General features: G+C 41.5%; 1 protein-coding gene across 1 annotated transcript; it reads left to right on the forward strand.

Annotated features, from left to right (window-relative positions):
- The first annotated feature begins 831 nt into the window (after positions 1-831).
- Positions 832-20,825, forward strand: npy8ar (neuropeptide Y receptor Y8a). The gene is made up of 2 exons (XM_079805450.1): positions 832-873; positions 18,757-20,825. The coding sequence occupies exon 2, from the start codon at positions 18,881-18,883 to the stop codon at positions 20,015-20,017; it is 1,137 nt and encodes a 378-aa protein (XP_079661576.1). The 5' UTR covers positions 832-873; positions 18,757-18,880; the 3' UTR covers positions 20,018-20,825.
- Positions 20,826-23,503: the final 2,678 nt, after the last annotated feature.

The raw sequence follows: 23,503 nt of genomic DNA on the forward strand, positions 1-23,503 counted from the left end.
GCTTAGTCAGAATAACTAGCAAACCGCAGAAGATAAATCCGATAATGTAAGTAGGCTACACAAGTCAACAAAATATAACATTGTTCAAGTGGTTTTCGGATATTGTAGGCGAAAAATTCCAAAAATTGTAGGCGTAGCCTACATATTGTGCCTTTAAACGAGCATATTTTTGCAGAGTAGGCTATTGTATATTTTGTACATTTTGAATGTAGCTATTACTATTTATTTTAGGTTGAATTCGTGTTTATAAAAAAGACATTTCCGTAGAAATTTCGTATTCTCAAAGTCACGCGGTTTAACGAGAAAACGTTGGCATTGTTTTTTTTTTTTTAAATTGCTTGTGTATTCGACGTGCAAGTATCTTACCTACTTGACAGCTAGTTACACCATTTGAGATTTTTTTGCGTCATTAAAATCAACCATTTGGTTTTAATGACCTTCGTTCTTAATGTAAAGTTCACCCGCATAAAACATCAATATTTGAAAAAATGACGAGACATTTCTTTTCAATCAATAACAACACAGTGGCATTGCAGCAATTACTTATCAACCTTAATTAACCGTCTGATTAATTACCCTTTCTCACAGCATGCAGCGCGATCAAGTCAGCTTCAAACAACAACCAATCGAGCGATGAGCCGGGTGCCCGTGAAATCTGCGCGCGAGGGGGAGGACCACACCGAAATCACGTCCACGCAAAGTTTCCCAGCATTTCATCTCGACACTTTCTGCCCATCTGTACGCATGAAGTCTCGTTGAGAGAATCAGACAGCTGCTGATGCTGTTACACTACAGGGAGTTTCATCCTCCTCCTCCTCCTCCGTCAGTAGTCGCACTGTCGGTATCGGCGCAGGAGAAAACACAGCTTTACGGGTAAGATTGTTTATGTATCGTGAATATGTCGTGCTGTAGAGGTTTAGAAATAACACAAACTCTGTTTTATGTAGTCTATTATGTGTGAACATCTGAGCAGATTTGAACAGTTTAAAAGCATCTGGAGTTATTTTAGGATTCCTCGCATTTCTGTGTTGAGTAGTTATGCAACTGATTTTCATCGTCACAAATGTGTGTTTTTTGACTTTTAGATAAAATGCTAAATTATCCTTGAGGTATTTTAAATAAACTTATGCTTATGGGAGATGAAGTCGTTAAAAATGTGTGTCCAACAATCTAGTGAGCAATTTGCTCAAGTATCTGAGCATAATCTCAATTCAGGAAGCATCATGTGAAATGTGGATATCTGTTGATGGAAATCATAACTGAAAGGAGGTGAGAGCATTTTCACCTTTTCCACCAAGTTGGAATTTGAGACTTGATAGAATGATCTAGTTGACAGCTGAACGTGATGGGGAAACAATTGGAGCAAATAGTAAGTCTGGGGAAGAATAATCACAATACTGGAGATTTCGACGAGTGGGATTTAAAATATAATATCTGGCTTGTGTTTGTCAGGGTGCATTAAAAATCTTTAATCTCAGAAAATAATGTTTTTTTGTGTGTCAAGACTAGACACATGGATTGTTCGGTTATGCAGCTTGAGAGACAAAAGATTAATGTGAGGATGAGAGGTGTTATTGTTCTTTATAGATTAAGAACGCTTCCCGTCCTTGTGGAGTGTTTGGTTTCTGTCTTCCTCCCGGCGGTTTAATCGACAGGTGTGAAAGGATCTCAAGGTAATGGTTATTACAAAAATAGACCATTACTTATTTCCTGGAGATATACTCAAAACCGTATCACGATTCAGAGAGACTCTTCAGTCAAGACATGGTGCTGGGAGGTTGTCATCTAGAAATAAGTCACCATAAGATTAGTTTTCGGGCGGCACCTTGTATTATCCGGAGTTCAAGGGTTTGTACTTGACCATCGAGATTGCTTGTAATCTTAGATGTCATTGCATATGAGCAACACTTCACATTGTGTAGAAGATTGCACAAGATGGAAGAATGGGAATGGCAGAACATTATTTTTAATCTATTTAAAAAAAAAACAATATGCTCAGAAACAAAAACAGATGGTCATAGCAGTTTTAGTTTATGTAGCTTAAATAGGAACCCTCAACTGGTGAGTTAATATACATATAAATGGGGGGCAATGCTAAATGCACAAAATAAAATGCATCTAACCATATAATTGTGTTTAGTTGGGGTCAACTTTTAAAAGGGAGCAGAAATGCAGCAAAAAACTTTTGCTCTTGACGTCAAAAGGGTCAAATTTATGTCATTTGGTTGACGTTAGACAAATTAGGTTTGCGTTATAAGAATTGGTGTAAGGGTGTGTTCACACTTGGCATGTTTGGTTCAATTAAAACAAACTCTGGTGTGATTTGTTAGTGTGGTTCATAGGCCTGTCGCGATTGGTCGATACAATCGACTGTGTCGACGCTGTTAATTAGTCGACGTCAATATTCTTTGTCGACTGGGTAAGTCTGGTAGGATATGAACTTGTATTAGTACCGGTACTTTAAAAATGACAGCACTCTAATAAGAGCAGTAGTTCTTAATTTGCGTCGATGTGTGACAGCAGGAGTGAGGACGTGTGTGTGTGAGCTCTGCTTCCACCGTTCACTAAACAATGGAAGCAGAACAGTCAAATATATACGCGCAGCTCAGGAAAAAGAAAGCAACAGAAAAGTGCGGCGCACACGCCTTTCACACAGACAGATTGTGACGTCAGTTTCGCGGATTATTGGGTTTGAATGGTTAAAAATATGTAGGGTTTTTTAACCCTAAAACAATGAATAGTAAGTTCTGTCATATTATTCAATTACTTTTACTGTTTTTTGCCATGGTATGGATTCAGTATCGGTATTGAGGTATTTTAGTCTGGTATCGTATCAAAGTCATAATTTTGGTATCGTAACAACACTATTCTATATAAAAAGTATTTTCTGATACTCTCTTTTTTTTGTTATGTTGGTTTACAAATGTGTACCTTTTTACTCTTTTAGTTTTACATTTTGTCAAGGGCTTGTTTACATTTATACTTTTTTATAGTACACTACTGAAGGCCAATGTTGCAAGTTAAATTCAATGTTTTTAAAGGTGAACTATGTAAGATTTTTGCAGTAAAATATCCAAAAACCACTAGGCCAGTGTTATATATTTTGTTCAGTTGAGTACTTACAATATCCCAAATGTTTCCAACTATTTGTAAATCGTGAGAAATTGCTATTTTAACTAAGGAACCGGGACGTGTGAGCAATGCGTTTGAGGGAGTCGCCTGTCGATTGCGTCATATCTGAGTTACCCTCGGTTTCCGGTTTTATTCAGCAGAAACGCTTTACTCTCACTGCAGTGTGAACAAGTGTCATAGCAGCCGCAGAGAGAACGTCATAACTTCCTTTTCAACACACTCAGATGTATCTAATACGATAAACAGAGTTGCGTTACCTCATACTCATGACTGGAAAAGAGGAAGTGGCGCCGACGACCGTGTCATAATAAAAGTCCCGTCGGTGACTATGCCATAACAGTCCCACTCTTCAATCGCTCCTGCGGCCTTGCTCAGCTCCACAACACTCGGGCCTGCTCTGCTTCATACTACAGTAACGTTAATAATCGCATCCATGAACATGACTTCTGCCAGAGTCCTATCCTGACTCTTTTCCACCGGCTGTGAGGTGAAGACCACATGTCCCAAGATTCTGCGCTCAAACGTGGCGTCATCAAACTACGCCTTTGTTTTGAACAGGCGACCTCTAGTGGATGGAAAAGTTACATAGTTTAGCTTTAAGTAAAATTGTTGAAAATTATTGCGATAAATTAGTCTATTGATTAATCGATATAAAAAAGTCGTTAGTGGCAGCCCTTTCATTTGAATAAGTGTAAACGCTGCCATCTGAACCCTGGTGTGCACCAAACAAGTGGGCCGAGACGCTAAAAAGATGGGTCTTGGTCCGCTTCCAAACGAACTCTGGTGCGGTTCGAATGAATTATGAACCAAAAACAGGACGTGATGTCACAAGATGTGACCCTAAAAAGGAAAGAATGCCCAACACAGTTCGGTACAGGCGCCAGAACCGCATCTCCTTGCAGCAGATCTTCGTTTGTGTGTGTGATGGAGGGATTTCTGCGGCTGTTTTGACTCCTTTACACACTGGTTAAAATACCACCATATGTAGGCTACGCACATACAACGAGCGCATTTAGCCCAGCACACAGCATTGTTTTGGATGTTCGGTAAGTTCCGTCTTGAAATATACGTTATATAAGCCGCCTAATAAGGTTGTGAACATATCCCTATGTTCGGTGTCCGGACCAAACAAACCAAGCGAACTGAACTACAAGTGTGAAGTGTGAACACACCCCTAAGAAGTGATTTTGGGTTTGGTTCATACTTGATGTCCAATGTAAAATCTGCATCCTCCAGCAAAACCAGTTGAGAATCGGTGCAATGTACAACATAAGGTGTATTTCTATAGATTGTGGATCATTGATTGCTCCTGTATCTTTCCTATTTGTCTTCAGAGGAGCAATAGGTTCAAGGTTGGGAAAAAAGAAAGAAAAAAGTCTTTACATGAGTGTGGAGGGTTTTCTCAATGGATAGAGATCACATATATAGCATATATGTCTGTCTGATGTGAAACCATATTAGATAGTGAGGGGAAGCTTTCCCAACCTAAAAAGGTGCTGATGAAACATCAAAGGTCAGTGGATGGATGTAATACATTTTGATGGATTGTCAAACTTCATCAGTTGAATGAAGATGAAGTGTCTGGAATATATTCTTTTACGACACTTGTGTCATGCTTAAGCCATCCCCCGGTGCATTTTCAACAACCGTCTCCCAAGAACCAAGGTGACACCAGGAGATTCTTTAAAGGATACCCTGCAGCAATTATTGGAAGGGGTGAAGTTTGAGATGATGGGTAGCCTGTGTTTTTTACTACAGCCCTGTGGCCCAAAATCTGACATTTTAAAGAAAATCTTGTCACACATTTTTAGTGAATGTGAAGGTTCGGTCAAAAATCAATGTGTGTGTGTGTGTGTGTGATCCCATGTATGTGTGTGTGTGAGTATATATATGCACTGTTCAAAAGTTTGGGGTCAATAAAATTGTATCATGTTTTTGAAAAGAATTAAGAAATTATATTAAGAAAATATAATTTCACAATATTAAATATTATTCCACAATTTAAAAGAACTGTTTCCTATTTAAATATATTTTCAAATGTAATTTATTCCCGTGATGCAAAGCTGAATTGTCAGCATCATTATTTCAGTCTTCAGTGTCACATGATCCTTCAGAAATCATTCTAATTTGATGATTTCATGCTCAAGAAGCATTTATTATTATTATCAATGTTGAAAACATATAATATTTTTGTGGGAACAGTGATACATCTTTTTCCCCTTTGATTCCTTGATTAATATAAAGTTCAAAAGAATGGCATTTATTAGAAATAGAATTTTGTAATGTGTTTACTGTCACTTTTGGTACATTTTATTCTTCCTTGATGTATGAATAAATGTATGAAAAAAATTCTTACTGATCCCAAACTTTCAAATGGCTGTGTGTGTGTGTGTGTATGTACATAATATGCATATACACACATTTTAGGGATATATTGAAAGAGAATAGTGACCAGGTTTAAGGGTGAGTATGAGTGAATGACAGAATTTTCATTTATGGGTGAACTGGAACTATGCCTCTAGACGGAATTTTAATGCTTTCCCCCACACATAGCTTTATGCTTTATTTCCTGCTATTTTCATGTCCTTCCACATAATAGACTACGTTAGAGCCCTAGTGCAGCTATTCTACAACCCTGATTTTTCCGATAAATTGACTTGTCTCTATGTAGTTGGCCTGCCCAGATGGATTTTAACCACATCGCCTCGGGCCACTTTGAGGTATTTCAGCAGTGTTATTACTTTCAGTGTGTGTCCTATGTAGTGAATTGCCCTTCCACCATCCCTAGAGAGACTCATATTTATGGAAACACAGCAGTGTTCCTCAGAACTGATGTAAATCCACTACCTCTTCAATCAGAGATTCTGAGGGCTTCTGTGGCCATGAACCCGCATACATAACGCTATTTTTCAGCTACCATATGTGGCATGTCATTGTCCTTTTGCTGAAGGTCGAGAGAACTCATTCCAAAGAAGGAGAGAGATAATATCCCGCTATCCAAGGTTGTTGAAATGTGTAATTGCCGTCTGTGTAAAGAACATAATGAGTGGAAATGTGTTTGTATGGTTATCAGAATAGCTCAGGGATACACTTCTCAATCAAGATGGGATTCCATCCTTGAAAGCTACATAATATATATATATATAATTTTTTGTTTAAGTCCCCCTGTAGCCAATAATTGTATTTCTTAAAACTCATCTTTGATCACCAAAATTACATATTTAAATGTTTTTTTCCAGTGAAATTGTTTTCTTTGTGCCTTAAATAGCTTGAATGTAACACTCTACACCCTTGCTTCATTTAGTATACGTGGATTCATGAATATGCAAATTAGCACCGCCTCCACTCATAAATACAGTCGGGCAACTTGCTGAGGTAAACGCTGCACAATGGCGCACTTTACAATGCCGGACACATAACGGTAATTCATATTTTTGAGATACTCCTTTAAGATAAACAAATTACACACTTCAACAAGACAATTATTTTAAGACCGAAGGAATGGTTTGATTAGGTTTGATCACTCCCATTATAATTTGTAGATTCAACAGTTCCATCAAGAGTCTGTTTAATCAGAGGTTGTGATAAGCCTGACATAACTCAAGGTCATTATAACGCTGTCAATTTCCCAAGTGACTCACAGCTGCTAATATGATTCAAATATCTTTCTAATGCCGAGAGCACAATAAAGTACCAATAAAAAGGTTGTAAAAACATATCATATTGAGATCATCATAGTGGGGGCCAATATCTCCCCATCCCCCTTTCCCAAGCTCAAGGTCGCTAAGCAGCAAAACACTATACAGAGGAAGGCTAGAAATACTGTAAAAAAAAGATCTACCACTCATTGATGATAGATGAAAACGAGGTATAGTAATCAGTTTTAAGTCAGATCACCGAAAAGAGCGAGGAAGTGTATAATAGTGCAGCAGTTCAGATAAATAATGGGGCGCAAGTCCAAGACATTTAAAAGTTAACACGAGAATTTTATACTGAAGGTGGACAGAAACAGGTAACCAATGTAGATTATAGAGAAAAGGGGCAATGTGATCCCATTTCTTGACTTGATTGATGACTCTGGCAGCAGAAATTTAAACAATCTAGTTATTGTTTTAGCGGGCAGCCATAGAAGCGAGTCAAGGCCCTTTCACACTGAAGGCAAAATTTGGCGTAAATGTTTGCCGCGATGACACTCTTGAATCCAAACAATAGATCCCTATGGGGCTATTCACACAGAATAGGACAGAACATTCGCGATGCGGAAAAAACATTTTTGACCTGTGTGTCGAAACATTTATTATTTTTAAATAAAGAGGAGGGAATGGTCAAAAAACAGGGCAGGATTATGCTGGCCAAGCTAGCCTAGTTTTATAGATACTTTTTTAAAGGTCCCATGGCATGAAATTTTCATTTTATGAGGTTTTTCAACATTAATATCAGTTCCCCTAGCCTGAATATTGTCCCCAAGTGGATGGAAATGTTGATCGGTGTAAAACCGAGTTCTGGCTGTCTTTCTCTGCCTTTGAGAAAATGACAGGCCAGACGAGCCAATCCTGAAGTCTCCTGTTTTGACGTCCAAGCAGGAGCGGTTACCTCCCTTTCCTCCGCCCAGAGAATCTGGCACACCCATGCAAACGCTCGAGTCGAGAGATCATTACTTGTGAACGAGTGAACGCTGGCAGTTTCTCAGTGTTCGGATGTAACTTACAAATGAAAACAGAAGTCTTTTTTCAGTTCCTTCTGATCTGTGATCAGTGATTTCTGATGTGTAGCTAATTATTTATTATTCGTGCACACAATGCGGCTTCTCTCTCTCCAGACAGAACGGTGTTTTCGTGTTTTCTATCTTGTGAGTCAGTGTTTTTGTACGTCCTCGTCGCGTCTATCGGTTCTAAACTGTGCATACAGGCATGAGTTTCTGCTCAACATCAGCAGAGATAAACCTCACACACGCCGAAGCTCGGCCTTAAACATCCCCGACCCCCAGTACTGCATCTGGTCCACAGCGGAGGAGCCAAACGCGGCGTGAGATTAAGCAGAAGGGGGGTAAGCGTGAGCATATCCGGGCTAGCCAGCTTTCCCCACAATAAACTGGATTACATTCGATTACTGCTGTTGTGTCTTTGTTTGCGCTGTGTACTCAACGCGCGTCACTGACGCTTTTATTTTATTTTAAAAATAATGCTATTATCAACACTTACTTTTAACTCGTTCATCTCGACAGCTGTAATGGTACTTTGCATGTGTTACAAAGTTGGTAGAATAATGATGAAGACGGACTCTGTGTGACTGGGACTCGTGTTTACTCTCAGATACAAACAAAATAACCTTGCGCTGACTGACAGCGCTCTCATAACTCAGTAGTTACTATAAATAACTTTGTTAGCAATCGCTGATCTCCGTCTCTAGTACGTTAGTGATGTCCGGTTCGCGAACGATCTTTCTTTTGAACCAGTTCTTTTTAGTGAACCGAATCAGTTCACCAAATCGGACTGAATCGTTCTAAACGGTTCGCGTCTCCAGTCAGCGCTGATCCATAATTTACTAAAGTTACTAACTTTCTGACATGAGTGACAGTCCCTCCGACTAGAAATAGACTAATAACCTGAAGTATATGCTGTAACTACAACAGTTCAGACATGCTGAGAACTGATGTGAAGTGAACTCAGGTCCATCCGTCTCTCTGGCAGCTGCTCGTGCCTGCTCGTGCCTCGTTAAACCACGCCCCCTCCAATCATATAAAATGCAAAGATGTCAGCCAATCACAACAGTGGGTGTTTTTACTGAAGTCTCACAGCAGACACGCCTCTTGAAGCAGGGCATTCAAGCCACAGGGCAAACAGCAGTATTGAAAAAATGCCTTTTATTTCTAAATTATGACATTTTATGATGTAAAAGTCATACTAACAATATAAGTACAGCTCAGGAAACATTATAAAATAATAGAAAAATGCCATGCCATGGGACCTTTAAAACAATGAATAGTAAGTTGTCATATTATTAAATTTCTTTTACTGTTTTTTGCCGTGGTATTGATTCATTATTGGTATCGAGGTATTTTTAGTCTGGTATCGTATCGAAGTCATAATTATCGTAGGCATTGTGACAACACTAAAACATATTGTAGCCTAGTGATTGTTTTAGCAGGCAGCCCAATAAGAAGCGAGTCAATGCCCTTTCACACTGAACGTGAAATTCGACGCAAATGTTCCGCGCGATGACACTCTTGAATCTAAACAATAGATCCCTATGGGGCTATTCACATGGTGTAGGGGTGTGGACGTCATGATTGATGGCTGTGATTGACAGCTTCTCTGAGCGAAGTTGACTGCCTACTGCACAGACACCTGTGTCCAAAAAGATGGACAACGCCTCTTCACTACCTTTCAATGAAGAAAAGTGAAGCCGCCAATGTCCGAATATGGCGCTGACATCTTGTGCTGATTTGGGACCTGCGTCTGCGCAGTAGTGACCTCGGGACCTGAGTCTGCGCAGTAGTGACCTCGGGACCTGAGTCTGCGCAGTAGTGACCTCGGGACCTGAGTCTGCGCAGTAGTGACCTCGGGACCTGAGTCTGCGCAGTAGTGACCTCGGGACCTGAGTCTGCACAGTAGTGACCTCGGGACCTGAGTCTGCGCAGTAGTGACCTCGGGACCTGAGTCTGCACAGTAGTGACCTCGGGACCTGAGTCTGCACAGTAGTGACCTCGGGACCTGAGTCTGCGCAGTAGTGACCTCTGGACCTGAGTCTGCGCAGTAGTGACCTCGGGACCTGAGTCTGCGCAGTAGTGACCTCGGGACCTGAGTCTGCGCAGTAGTGACCTCGGGACCTGCGTCTGCGCAGTAGTGACCTCTGGACCTGATTCTGCGCAATAGTGACCTCGGGACCTGAGTCTGCGCAGTAGTGACCTCGGGACCTGAGTCTGCGCAGTAGTGACCTCGGGACCTGCTTCTATGCAGTAGTGACCTCGGGACCTGCTTCTGCGCAGTAGTGACCTCGGGACCTGAGTCTGCTTAGTAGTGACCTCGGGACCTGAGTCTGCGCAGTAGGGACCTCGGGACCTGCGTCTGCGCAGAAGTGACCTCGGGACCTGCGTCTGTGCAGTAGTGACCTCGGGACCTGCGTCTGCGCAGTAGTGACCTCGGGACCTGCGTCTGCGCAGTAGTGACCTCGGGACCTGATTCTGTGCAATAGTGACCTCGGGACCTGAGTCTGCGCAGTAGTGACCTCGGGACCTGAGTCTGCGCAGTAGTGACCTCGGGACCTGAGTCTGCGCAGTAGTGACCTCGGGACCTGCTTCTACGCAGTAGTGACCTCGGGACCTGCTTCTGCGCAGTAGTGACCTCAGGACCTGAGTCTGCGCAGTAGTGACCTCGGGACCTGAGTCTGCGCAGTAGTGACCTCGGGACCTGAGTCTGCGCAGTAGTGACCTCGGGACCTGCGTCTGCGCAGTAGTGACCTCGGGACCTGAGTCTGCGCAGTAGTGACCTCGGGACCTGCGTCTGCGCAGAAGTGACCTCGGGACCTGCGTCTACGCAGTAGTGACCTCGGGACCTGCGTCTGTGCAGTAGTGACCTCGGGACCTGAGTCTGCGCAGTAGTGACCTCGGGACCTACGTCTGCGCAGTAGTGACCTCGGGACCTGCGTCTGCGCAGAAGTGACCTCGGGACCTGCGTCTGTGCAGTAGTGACCTCGGGACCTGCGTCTGTGCAGTAGTGACCTCGGGACCTGAGTCTGCGCAGTAGTGACCTCGGGACCTGCGTCTGCGCAGAAGTGACCTCGGGACCTGCGTCTGTGCAGTAGTGACCTCGGGACCTGCGTCTGCACAGAAGTGACCTCGGGACTTGGGTCTGCGCAGAAGTGACCTCGGGACTTGGGTCTGCACAGAAGTGACCTCGGGACTTGGGTCTGCGCAGAAGTGACCTCGGGACTTGGGTCTGCGCAGTAGTGACCTCGGGACCTGCGTCTGCACAGAAGTGACCTCGGGACTTGGGTCTGCGCAGTAGTGACCTTGGGACCTGCGTCTGCACAGAAGTGACCTCGGGACTTGGGTCTGCGCAGTAGTGACCTCGGGACCTGCGTCTGTGCAATAGTGACCTCAGGACCTGAGTCTGCGCAGTAGTGACCTTGGGACCTGCGTCTGTGCAGTAGTGACCTCGGGACCTGAGTCTGCGCAGTAGTGACCTCGGGACCTGCGTCTGCGCAGAAGTGACCTCGGGACTTGGGTCTGGTCAGTAGTGACCTCGGGACCTGCGTCTGCGCAGTAGTGACCTCGGACCTGAGTCTGCGCAGTAGTGACCTTGGGACCTGAGTCTACACAGTAGTGACCTCGGGACCTGAGTCTGCGCAGTAGTGTGCGTTCGGAGCATATAGACGTGCCTGGCACACACAGGTATTTGCGCGTCAATGATGAGAGAAGTGGTTATCTTTAACGGTTACTTTAACATCTACGGTGTAGAACCCAAAATGTTTCCAGACACTACTTTTAAGATGGGTTGGGGTCGTAATTGTCCGCTCAGGCTGGCAGTTCTGAGAGTTATTTTCCATTTTCAAAACAGACTGGCTATTATTCGCTTTATTTGGTCATGGGCCTACGCTAAAATACGTTTAGAGCGCCCTCTATTGGATGAGATGACAAAACAAAAAATAAAAAACAAACGGTCTAATCATGAATGCGCTACAAATGAATGCGCTACAAAATTGATTATGGATGTTTCACGTCATGTTCGAATGCATATTCGAATATCGAATAAAAAGTGACAGCCCTAGTGCAGACGTAAATGCATTCTCGTGACAGGTGATCAGTCGTTTTGCGTTCGGTGTGAAAGGTCTGTTCCTCTGCGATTCGCCTCGCTTTTCCGCATCATGCTCATTGTGAAAGGGCCTTTACAGTAGTCAATGTGAGAGGTTATCAAAGCATGAATTAGAGTTTCAGTGTCTATAGTGCTGAGAACAGGTCACAGTTGGGCAATATTGCGAAGGTGGTAGAATGTAGTCTTGGACAAGAAACTTGCAGCTACAGTGAAAATGACAGGATCCAAATCATGAGGAATGATCTAATAAACTAGAGCAGGGGTGTCCAATCCTGTTTCTGGAGATCTGCCTACCTGCAGAGTTCAGACCCAACACTGATCTAACAAGCCTGTCTGTAATTATCAAGTGTCTTAATTGGCTGGTTTAATTGTGTTCAGGGTTGGAGCTGAACTTTGCAGGAAGGTAGATCTCCAGGAACAGGATTGAGCAGCCCTGTACTAGACCATTTGTCAAAACTCCTCATGGTTAATGGAAACAGAAAGCACTTTGGCAAAATCCACTCTTTTGTTTTGACTGAATCTATTGGATCTGACCTTGTAGACAGTCAGCAGCTCACAAACAGTGATAAATGTCCTGTTGTGTTTTGGATTCCTGTGAGAGGAGTTTTACATCACGTTGTTCCATTTTTTTCTTGGAACACACACAAAAGGAGTTTCAGTGAAGGCAGATGGGTAGGGGATATCAAGCCAATATCTATTATTAAAAAAGATATATCAATATAATAGTACTTCATATGACTTTTATGTGATAATTCAGGTCTTCTTGTTTAGCAGTGGTCACCATTTACTTTCATTGTACGGGCCAGCTTGGATATTTTGCTATAATTTTCTCCTTTTGTGAAATAAAAAAAGTCATACCGGTTTGGAAATGACATGAGGGTGAATAAATAATGACATAATCTTCATGTTTGGGTGAATTATTCCCTTTACGTGTTCTTTTTGACCTTAGCTTGATTTAGATGCCTGCTAAAAGCACTCCTTTGCCTTCATTTTTGTTATTTTGGTTTATTTATTTCTTCAATTCTTTTTTATTTCAAACACAATGAGTATTTGATTTGCACAAGTAGCGAATCTCAGTGAGTGGTTATGAAAGCATGTCGCTCAGACTTGTCTGTGTGATATGAAAATTAGATGATTAATTTTGTTCTGCCTTATATAATTTCACACACTCCCTTAAATTCTTGAGTCACTCTCTCCACACACACAAACCTCAGATACTGCTGCCTCTGATATATGCCATTATATTTCAAATAGACAGCATGTCAGCGCTGTGGTAATACGATATACTTTGTATCCTGTGAAGGACACACCTATCAAAGATATCACATATCAGATATATGCTATTCTCTTATCTGACCTCTATTTTAGAATGTAGTGCTTTTAAAAATGCTGGGTTGTTTCAACCTATGTTTGAGTCAAATATGGTCAAACCCGACCGTTGTGTAGTGATTAGTGATTAAAAATATATATATTTTTAATGGTTTAGTTTAAATGGTTAAATAGATCTAGTAAATATAAATATAATTCCAATTCTTACTGCCAGTAATTGTCACATTTGCATACATTGTATCAATATTTTCCTAGCGAATTGTAATGGTTTATTAATGTGAAACTTATTGAGAAGTGTCAATCTCATAGACTTGCACTGAAGGAGAGATCTAATAGGAAACAGAATAGAGACTATTTAGACTAACCACCCTGCAACCACCACATTTTAGAAACCGCATAGCAATGCCCTGCCAACCTTGCAGAACACTCTAGTAACCACCTGGCAAGCACCCAACATGTCTAGAAGCCACATAGCAACAACCTATCACTCAGAACACTTTGGCTACCACATAACAGTACCCTGGCAACCACCCAAAACGTCCAGCAGCCACATAGCAACACCCTAGCAACCACTCAGAACACCTGGACCACCTTGCAACTAGGGTTAGGAGGTATCGTTTTAATTTTATCGATTCCGATTCTGCTTATCGATTCCGATTCTTATCGATTCCTAATTTCCCTTCCAATAAGGTAAACAAATATACAAAACAAATGTAGTTACAAAAGTTATTTAGTCAAGAACAGTGAGTGAATTTTCTCTTTGTCTTTTGTTGTTTGATTAGCGTTATTATAGAGACGGCAGCAGGAATATTAGGCTGCTGTCACTTTAAGAGGTGCGCCGATCCAATATACTGTTATGCATTTTCTTTGTCAACTGTTTACGTTCACTTAAGACATAATTGACTGCGTTCATGAGGATATTGTGACATTTTTGTGTGGATTGTGCCGAGTATGCCACACAAGTCCTGAAAAGTGAAGCCAAAACATTTTGATCGCCCCCAGGTGGTTGTTTGCCAGTATAGGTCATAAACCCGCCCTCTCTATGTAATCGAATGGGACGTGAGACTAAACAATCAAATCAATAGTTTCTGTCATTTTAGGTAGTTTTGATCATGCTGATATTAGTCAAAGTGTTTTTTAAATAAATAAATTATTTGATGCTATAAAAAGGGGGGTGTGATGTCATGATTGACAGCTGAGATGGACAGTTTCTCTGAGCGAAGTAGTCGCTGATTTTTTCCGGAGGAGATTGGAGCTTTAACTTTAATTTTTACATTTTCTTTTCTGTTTATTTCATACCGACATAATGAGCTGTTCTGTAGTGAACTGTACAAACCGATTCTGCAGGAGTGTGGGCGGGGCCTTGATACCGCAGCTACACTTCACACTCACTACTGCGCAGACTCGGGCTCCAAGATGTCAGTGCCGTATTTGGACATTGGCGGCTTTATTCTACAATTTTTTCTACAATGGAAGAAAGTAAAGATGCGTCCATATTTTTTTACAGTCTATGAACGTTCAAGTGCGAAAAGACGCGTAAGAGAACTCAGTTCAGTATCGCGCACTATTAAGTATGACACTGTGTCCTAACTACACGCGACGCAACGACATGGGATAAAAGGTATCTTTTCCATGTTAATTAAAGTTTTTGTCCTAACCAGCCGCAACGGCGACATGCGATGATTCTATTTTAGAAACAGTTTCTATTTCTGCGATGTCGCAGCTGGAACAACAACACAAAACATAATCTCAGGTAATGTTTATGTGCTTTATTTAATGTTAAAAGTGTGTAACGTGACTTGTTTTAATATCAGCTTTGTAACGTAGTTGTACTAAAAGCAACAATGGATAATTCACCTCAGATCTTTAAATTAAACAAATGAAAACAGGAACGTTCAAACTGTGAACAAACAAGTATATTCAAACTATTTTTTGTGATGTTTAAATGGCATAATATTTGTGAATTTGATTATGTACTAATCCATTTCCTTGCGAGTGCCGTCACGATTAATCTCTGGTGCCGTACATTTGCCGCGAGAGCCCGCCCACACGCTGTTCAGATTGGCTGTGGTTTTTGATTGATTTGCCTCGTAGTCGCGATGTGTTTGGTGTGGACAGACAATTTGCTTGTCGCTGGAATCTTATCGTGCTGCAAGTAGTTAGGACACGATGTAAGAGTCAGCTTGCTGTGTGCATGTTTTGGATGTGTGCGCAGAACGGTGTGCGAGTCTTCTTGCACTTGAATGGTTTAAAGGCATTCAAATTCCAAAAAGGAATGGATAAGGGGAATTGAAATTTTTATTTTATAACTAGATCCCCAACCCCTTGCAACCACCTAAAATGTCTACCTGCCACAGAGCCACACCCTAGAAACCACTCGGAACACTCTAGTAAACATCTGGCAACCACCCAAAATGTCTGCAATGGCCTACCAACCACTCAGAACACTTTAGCTGCTTCATAACAATGTCCTAGCAACCACTTATGATGTCTAGCAGCCACATAGCTACACCCTAGCAACCACTCAGAACACTTTGCATAGCTGTGCCCTGGAAACCACCCAAAACGACTAGCAGCCACTTGGAAACACCCTAGAAACCACTCAGGCAATGGCCTAGCAACTACTCAGAACACTTTAGCTGCTTCATAACAATGTCCTAGCAACCACTTATAATGTCTAGCAGCCACATAGCTACACCCTAGCAACCACTCAGAACACTTTGCATAGGTGTGCCCTGGAAACCACCCAAAACGTCTAGCAGCCACGTAGAAACACCCTAGAAACCACTTAGGCAATGGCCTAGCAACTACTCAGAACACTTTAGCTACTGCATAGCAATGCCCTGGCAACCATTGAGAGCACACTTGTCTTGTGAAGGTAGGTTTTTTTATGGGTACCGCTCATTTACAAAATGTAAAAGTTGGAAGCACTCTTTTGCTGCCTTAAAAGCATTGGTATTTCATTCATGAAATGCAAATTGTAGAGTATTTCTTTAAAAGATAATGTGTGATTAAATTATGCTCTTTAGAGCTGTGAATGATTGGAACTGTGGAGTACATAATCTCAGTAAGGCATTCCCTGAATTAGCTTCCCACTCCATGTGAGATGAATGACGTAATAAGCCGGTGTGAAACTCCTGACAGTTGGTTTGGAGAAGAGGAGAAGAGAGAGGGTGGAGAAGAGAGAGGATATTAACTGCGGCTTAATTACAACATTTACTCAATCCAGAAATTCAGAGTGGCCGGCGCGAGGAATAAATTAGCTAAAGTGACTGCGGGAGTAAAATATTCGATGCAATTGATACCAATCTGTATACATTACAGAAGTCAAGTGAAGTCAATTTAGATGCAGTGCTTATTCAAGTATGAGGAGTAATAGAATAAGGGAGGAAGGAAGAAAACAGGAGTTTAACAAATCTGTTTACAATTTCACCTAAGAATTGTTTTTGAGCAAGCATGCCTAATACGTACTATGCAGACATATTTAACGTTTATAAAAATAAACTTTTTTGAAAATGTATCTTACATGTTCTCATATTTCCTGTTGTGCACTAACAGTTAGGACAATGCAATAGAAAGATATATGGTTATTAAAGTGATAGTTCACCCAAAAATGAAAATTAGCCCATAATTTAGTAAACTTTCGGCCGACCGCCTTCCCTGTTCAATTTATGGAAAAATTGTTGAAAGTTCCCCTGCCGATCGAAAGACTAACGCGACCAGGAACGCTCGTCATGACGTCACGTACACATCTTGAGTTTCACTTTCAACATTCAACACTTTTCCACGGAAGGCGGTCGGCCGAAAGTTTACTTGATAAAGTTTTAAATATTAATATTTTTCTTACACAAACGCGTCGATTCGCTTCAGAAGGCCTTTATTAACACCCCGGAGCTGCGTGGAGCACGTTATTTGACGGACAGATGCACTTTTTATGGACTTCAAAAACAGAGCAACTATGAATCAAATTCTAATGCTTGGATTAGCCTGGACTTTTGTAATATAACTCAGATTTTATTAGTCTGAAAGAAGAATGTCATATACAGCTAGGATGACTTGAGGGTGAGTAAATTATGGGCTAATTTTCATTTTTGGGTGAACTATCCCTTTAATGTCCCTGTCTAATGTATTATTTGACAGTGTCCAGTCTTGTTCAATTCATACTAGAGCTGCTTGATTATGGTAAAAACCATAATTATGATTATTTTGGTCAACATTGAAAACACGATTATTGGTGGGCGATATGATCAAAGTCAAATTTCATGATATGAGTCATTTTAGGCCACATTTAGGCCAGTGCGTGGCGCTGTAATTCTGCCACAGAAATACACTAAAAACAGAGAAGAACAGTTGTGGCTAGAAGGGGTACAGCAATGGTAGGAAGTGAGGCACGATAAAATAACAATAAATAAACTTGCTACTTACCAAATTGTGTTTTATTAATGCCTACACCTACCCCAACCCTAAACCTACCCTTACACTAATGCAAATACAGCAATTAAATGACGCAAATATTGATGTGCGCATGCCCAGTGCGGGACGTGGTGTGATGCACCGTTTCACAAAATATACGGATAAAACGCAAGGGTGTCAATTTCAGGTTTATCCACTCTGGGACCCAGTTTCAAAAAGACTTAGAAAACGGCAGATCCATCTGGACGAAACGCTAATATGATAAAACATTTTTACGTATTCAGCTAAACATGTCTCCGTGTGGACGGGGCCTTTTGATATCAGTAAAATTTCACAATTATCGATAGGCTACTTCAGCAAAAACGTTTTAATGTTTTCATAATTGTTATAAGCCAAAATCGATTCATAATCAATTACAATAAATTGCACAGCCCTAATGCAGGCTGCTAGCTAAAGCATTATTTCTTTTGCTATGGCACTGTAAATTCAGCAGCATAGCGCGGCCACAAACATATTTAGTTTGACTATTATTAGATTCTCAATGCCCAACCCTTCAGGTTGACTGAGGTTGACATGGTAAACCTGTCAAATACTGTGTAAGAATGTCCTAATACATAGACTTTTAAATCTGTAGTTCGTGATATGATTATTTTTATCGCTTCATCACACAAAAGCCATATGAGGCCAAAGAAAAGAGAACTTGGAGATAAAAGGGATAAAGAGAGAATTCTCCTGAGAGAGAGACTTCCATCTGTCAGCTTAACAGACAGGATGACCTGTCAACATCCAGAGGGATTTTGCAAAGAGTATTAGTTGAGTTTATGCCTTTATTAGAGCAGAACGAATCATGTTTTGGTGGACATATGCATGAACTAATTTATGAAATCATTGGGTGAAAATACTTTGAAAGATTTTAAAGATATTTCTGCTCAGTGTCCACAAACATCTATTGGATTAAGGGGGCTTAACCTTTCCCAGAGATTCACTTGTTGAGTTAAATCCTTCCCCATTAAACATATTGCCCATTTTAATGCCAGCTAACGGTCTTTACATGCTCCTTTTCCTCCAGGTCCACCAACTGGCCGTCTGCGAATAAATGCAAGGAACTAAACGATGAGTCGACTTTCTTGGGGTGTTTGAAGAGTGGACGCTTTTGTGAACGCCTAGCTGCTTCTCAACCAATTTTGGGACTTATGGAGGCCTCTCCAACCTCAGACAACATCAGCAACACCTCAACTGTGGTGGGCCAGAGAACATGGGTGGAGTCCAACGTGTGCCCTCCCTCTGTGAGTGGCACAACCCTTCTGATCGTGGCCTACAGCACTGTTATAGCGGTGGGCTTGGTGGGCAACACTTGTCTGGTCTTCATCATCTCCAGACAAAAAGAAATGAGAAACGTCACCAACATCCTCATCGCCAACCTCTCCTGCTCCGACATCCTCATGTGCGTGGTGTGCCTCCCCGTGACGGTCATCTACACGCTCATGGACCGTTGGATCTTAGGTGAGACGCTGTGCAAGGTCACGCCTTTTGTGCAGTGCATGTCCGTCACGGTCTCCATCTTCTCGTTGGTGCTCATCGCGTTGGAGCGGCATCAACTCATCATCCACCCCACCGGCTGGACGCCCGCCGCAGGCCATTCGTATCTGGCCGTGGCCGTCACCTGGATGGTGGCCTGCTTCATTTCCCTACCTTTCCTGTCCTTTAATATCCTAACTAATGTCCCGTTCCAGAACCTCAGCCTGCCGTTCAACCCGTTCAGCGACCACGTCATTTGCATGGAGCTCTGGCCGTCCGAACGCAACCGCTTGGCGTACACCACCTCGCTTCTGCTTTTCCAGTACTGCCTACCCCTACTTCTCATTTTAGTCTGTTACTTACGCATATACCTGCGTCTGCGCAGACGGAAGGACATGGTGGAGCAGGCCACCGAGGCCCGGCAGAGAAAAGCACGGGGCGCTCAGCGCATCAATGCCATGTTGGTCCTAATCGTAGTCGCCTTTGCTCTCTGCTGGCTCCCGCTCTATGTCTTCAACACCATCTTTGACTGGTACCACCAAGTGCTTCCTTCTTGCCAGCATGACATCATCTTCTCCGCCTGCCACCTGACGGCCATGGCGTCTACCTGTGTGAACCCGGTGGTGTACGGCTTCCTCAACACCAACTTCCAGAAAGAGCTGAAGGCGACGCTTCAGCGCTGTCATTGCGGCTGGGGCGTTCCGGAGACCTACGAAAGCTTCCCGCTTTCGACGGTGGCCACCGATGTCACCAAGGTTTCGTCCTTGCAGCGGGGCTCTCTGGTCAGACCGGAACAGTGCGCTCACTGCTAAAGAGACTGCAGGAACGGAGAAGTGAACAAGAGGAGGGGTTGAGGATGAGCTGGCACTGTTTCCATGGAGACGTGGAATTGCTATGTGGGTTTCTGCATCAGTTCATACCCAAGAGATCTAAAAACAACCTCTACCCACTGTTGCCGTGTTTTCCGGGGTCTAGGTCTGCGTGTTCCTGCGAGGAACGCTGCGTGATGTTTTGTTAACGACAGGTAGTCAGGGCGTCATTCCTGTCCCAGTGTACGACCTGTACGGGATGAATATTCCATCAAGAATGTGATTATTCCTCTCCTGACGCTTTCAAGCTGTCGTGTTATGAGAGGAAGGACTGACTTGTGAGGCTGGATTGTTTTAGCACACTGCGTGCCAGACGTTTCACATCAAGCAGGAAGTTGTTGTTGTTATAATGAAACTACTTTTCATGTACGATTCTTTTAGTTCTTTGTTAAAATCACTGTAGCAGTGAGTTGGTGCCCTCACCAAAGTATTTATTCCGTTCATGTTTGGTTTTGTTGTTGTTGTTTAATGAATTGTAACTATTACTATTTATTGTGTTGCTTTGGTGAGATCGCTTACGCTGCATTTTAACTTTGAATCGTGCCTCTGTACTGTCGGGAAAACATATTAAACATTCGAGCATTGGTGTTAACAACACACCCATCTTCTACATGACTGTGGCAATGCCAGTTTGGTATTACGCATTTTCTTGATGATTCGAAGTCAAAGCAAAAGTGTTTGGTGTTGACGTTCTTGTTGCCTTATGAATACTAGTTCTGAAAGTGCAAATAAATTTGGAAACATGACATCCATGTAATTCTCTTCTGTCACTGTTGTTTCTCTTGTTAATTTTCACTCTCTTCAATTGTGTGGCAGCACCGGTAATTGCATTGAACGCTCGTTCTTCTGCTCATTACTGAAGATGAAATAATTTGCATATACAGCCGGTGTGTCTGTATTACCAATGCATGAGCCACTAAGTGCACGTTTACAGAAATAAATCGTTTATGTAGGTAACATTCCACCTGAGGCATCTTCCTTTTGATGCACGTCAAGGTACTAGTCGAGTATGCCTCTTTCGAAAAATATTGCCAATTTGCCAAGCCTGTATAACGGCAGCAACATAACAGCACTTTCATGACAGACACAAGAGAGTAAATGTTTTATAGCATTCCTGTGGTGATAGAAAAAAAATGGGGAATATTAAAATTTATGATTTTCATTTTACAGATGCTGTAGTGACATTGGATTCAAGGTTTAGCTTTTATCACCTCATGCATTCCCTGGGAATCATATATATATATATATATATATATATATATATATATATATATATATATATATATATATATATATATATATATATATATATATATATGTGCTTTCAATCTATTTAAAATAAATAACTAATTAATTGCACTTTTTTTCTGTAATTAATCGTGATTAAAAACATTGTTTTTTATATATTTTTAAATTGTAATAATTTCAGTTACTTTCCAAAATATTTGTTGTAAAGGCATTTTTTTTTATGAAGGCCAGTATCACTAATACTAATACTTCTAATACTAATGTCTCTATGAATTTTTTTTTTTTTAAACATTAATGATAGACATTCAACATTACAGTATAATTGAAAGCTATCAATTTCAACATTTATTAGTCTTTAAAAAACAACTTTTAATTTAAGTGAACTTAATGGTTCAGTGTTTAGTATTTATGAGGTATAGTATTTTATAGTATTTTATCTATTGACAGAAATGCAATATAATATACATAACTATGTTTTCAGTGGAGTATAAAGACCTCACATAATGAACTGTTATGTTTTTATTACCTTAGAATGAGCTATTTCTATCTAAAAGGACGCTGCAGGTCCTCTTACAGGAAATCGCCATTTTGCACTGTCATGTTTCTACAGTAGCCCTAAACGGACAAACTTCTCTATAGAGCGCTAGTCACTGTTCTCTCCGACGACAACATTTTTGTCCTGTGTCTGCCCCCGTAGCTTCACTATGTGCTCTGAAGGGGGGGGGGGGGTGAGTGGTGGGGGGTGCAATTCACAACCTCACCACTAGATGCCGCTAAAATTCACACACTGCACCTTTAAAACAATCTTCACATAAACCCATTATATTAAATGTCATATTTAAATATAGATTCATCCTTATTAAAGCTACAGTTTTCTCTTTTACCTTTGTTCTTTGATTAACATTAATGACAGAATCGCAGCAACTGGTTTATTAGGCTGCTGTCCCTTTAAGATCTACCCCTGCCGAACATGATGTGGATCTGACACGTGCGTCTCTTTAAGTTCATTTAAAACGTTATTTAACTCATTTAAGATGGCTCTTATAAGAATACTCGATACTGTGTTGTTTATTCAAACACGAAAGAGAACTCGTTTCTGGTGCACTGTCTGTGCGCACGATACTGGCGCGCGTCTTTCAGTGCGTCGTGTGTGTGTCCAACGCTATCTCACGTCCAATTTGTACGTATTTGTACGAGGTGGCTTATTGGTACGAATTCATATGACCACACTCATATGAATTTGTACCATTTGTGTAAACCGCAGTGACGGGGTTTGAGGTTTGGTCATTCGTACGAAATCATGCGAATTGGGCAACTCGTCAAATGCGTACAATTTACTTACAAATTTGTTCAAGCTCACAATTAGCTACCTCATAAAATACCTACGAATTGCCATGAGATCAGGTTGGTGTGTCACATAGACAGGACTTTCACAGACAGCACATTCTCTTTTGTCTTGCGCTTAAATGACGACAATGCATAAGAGCATGATCATGTAACTCTAGCCAAAGGATGATAGGAAAAAATGGATGCTGCTTTAATTGCGCTAAATATTTTTTACGCATTAAACTAAAAATTAATTGCACATGTTAACACACTCATTTTGACAGCACAAATATATGTGTATGTATCAAGCGGCAACCTCCCGCATTTTCTCTTGAAGCCAATACGGAAGTGACTTAAACTGCAATTCATCGACTGGCCACTAGGGACATGCTCCAGAAGGGAGCAGAATCTCATTGAGCCCCATGTTAAAATGCCCAACTTTACAGCTGAAAAAAACATGTTTACAGCCGGGTACAAATTGTGGTTTTGGTCTATATATCTAATTTTGCCCTTCATGACAACTGTGAGAGGGGTGAATCTTTTTATAACTCATTCGTTTACATTATATAAAGCCTTAAAGTTCTGCATAATTAAAGGCGTGGCCACTTTGAGTGACAGGTGGATAGCCATTTATCTGCTGTCTGTTAGTCATCGCGTCACCTCAGCACCACCCACGTCCCGCCTCTTTGCCCATTTTCTGTTATCCGGGAGTGACCCGCTGCCAAGATGGCAACGGCCAGCTCGACCCTACTTTACGAAAACTGCTCTTCAGAATCCTATGGGTGACGTCACGGACACTACGTCCATATTTTTTTACAGTCTATGGTATGTATACTGTATAAATTTAATTAATGA

Source organism: Gobio gobio, assembly GCF_949357685.1.
Source record: "Gobio gobio genome assembly, chromosome: 22".
Lineage (NCBI taxonomy): Eukaryota > Metazoa > Chordata > Actinopteri > Cypriniformes > Gobionidae > Gobio > Gobio gobio.

Coding starts and splice junctions, on each gene's coding strand:
- npy8ar (XM_079805450.1), top strand. CDS start 18,881: ATGGAGGCCTCTCCAACCTCAGACAACATCAGCAACACCTCAACTGTG.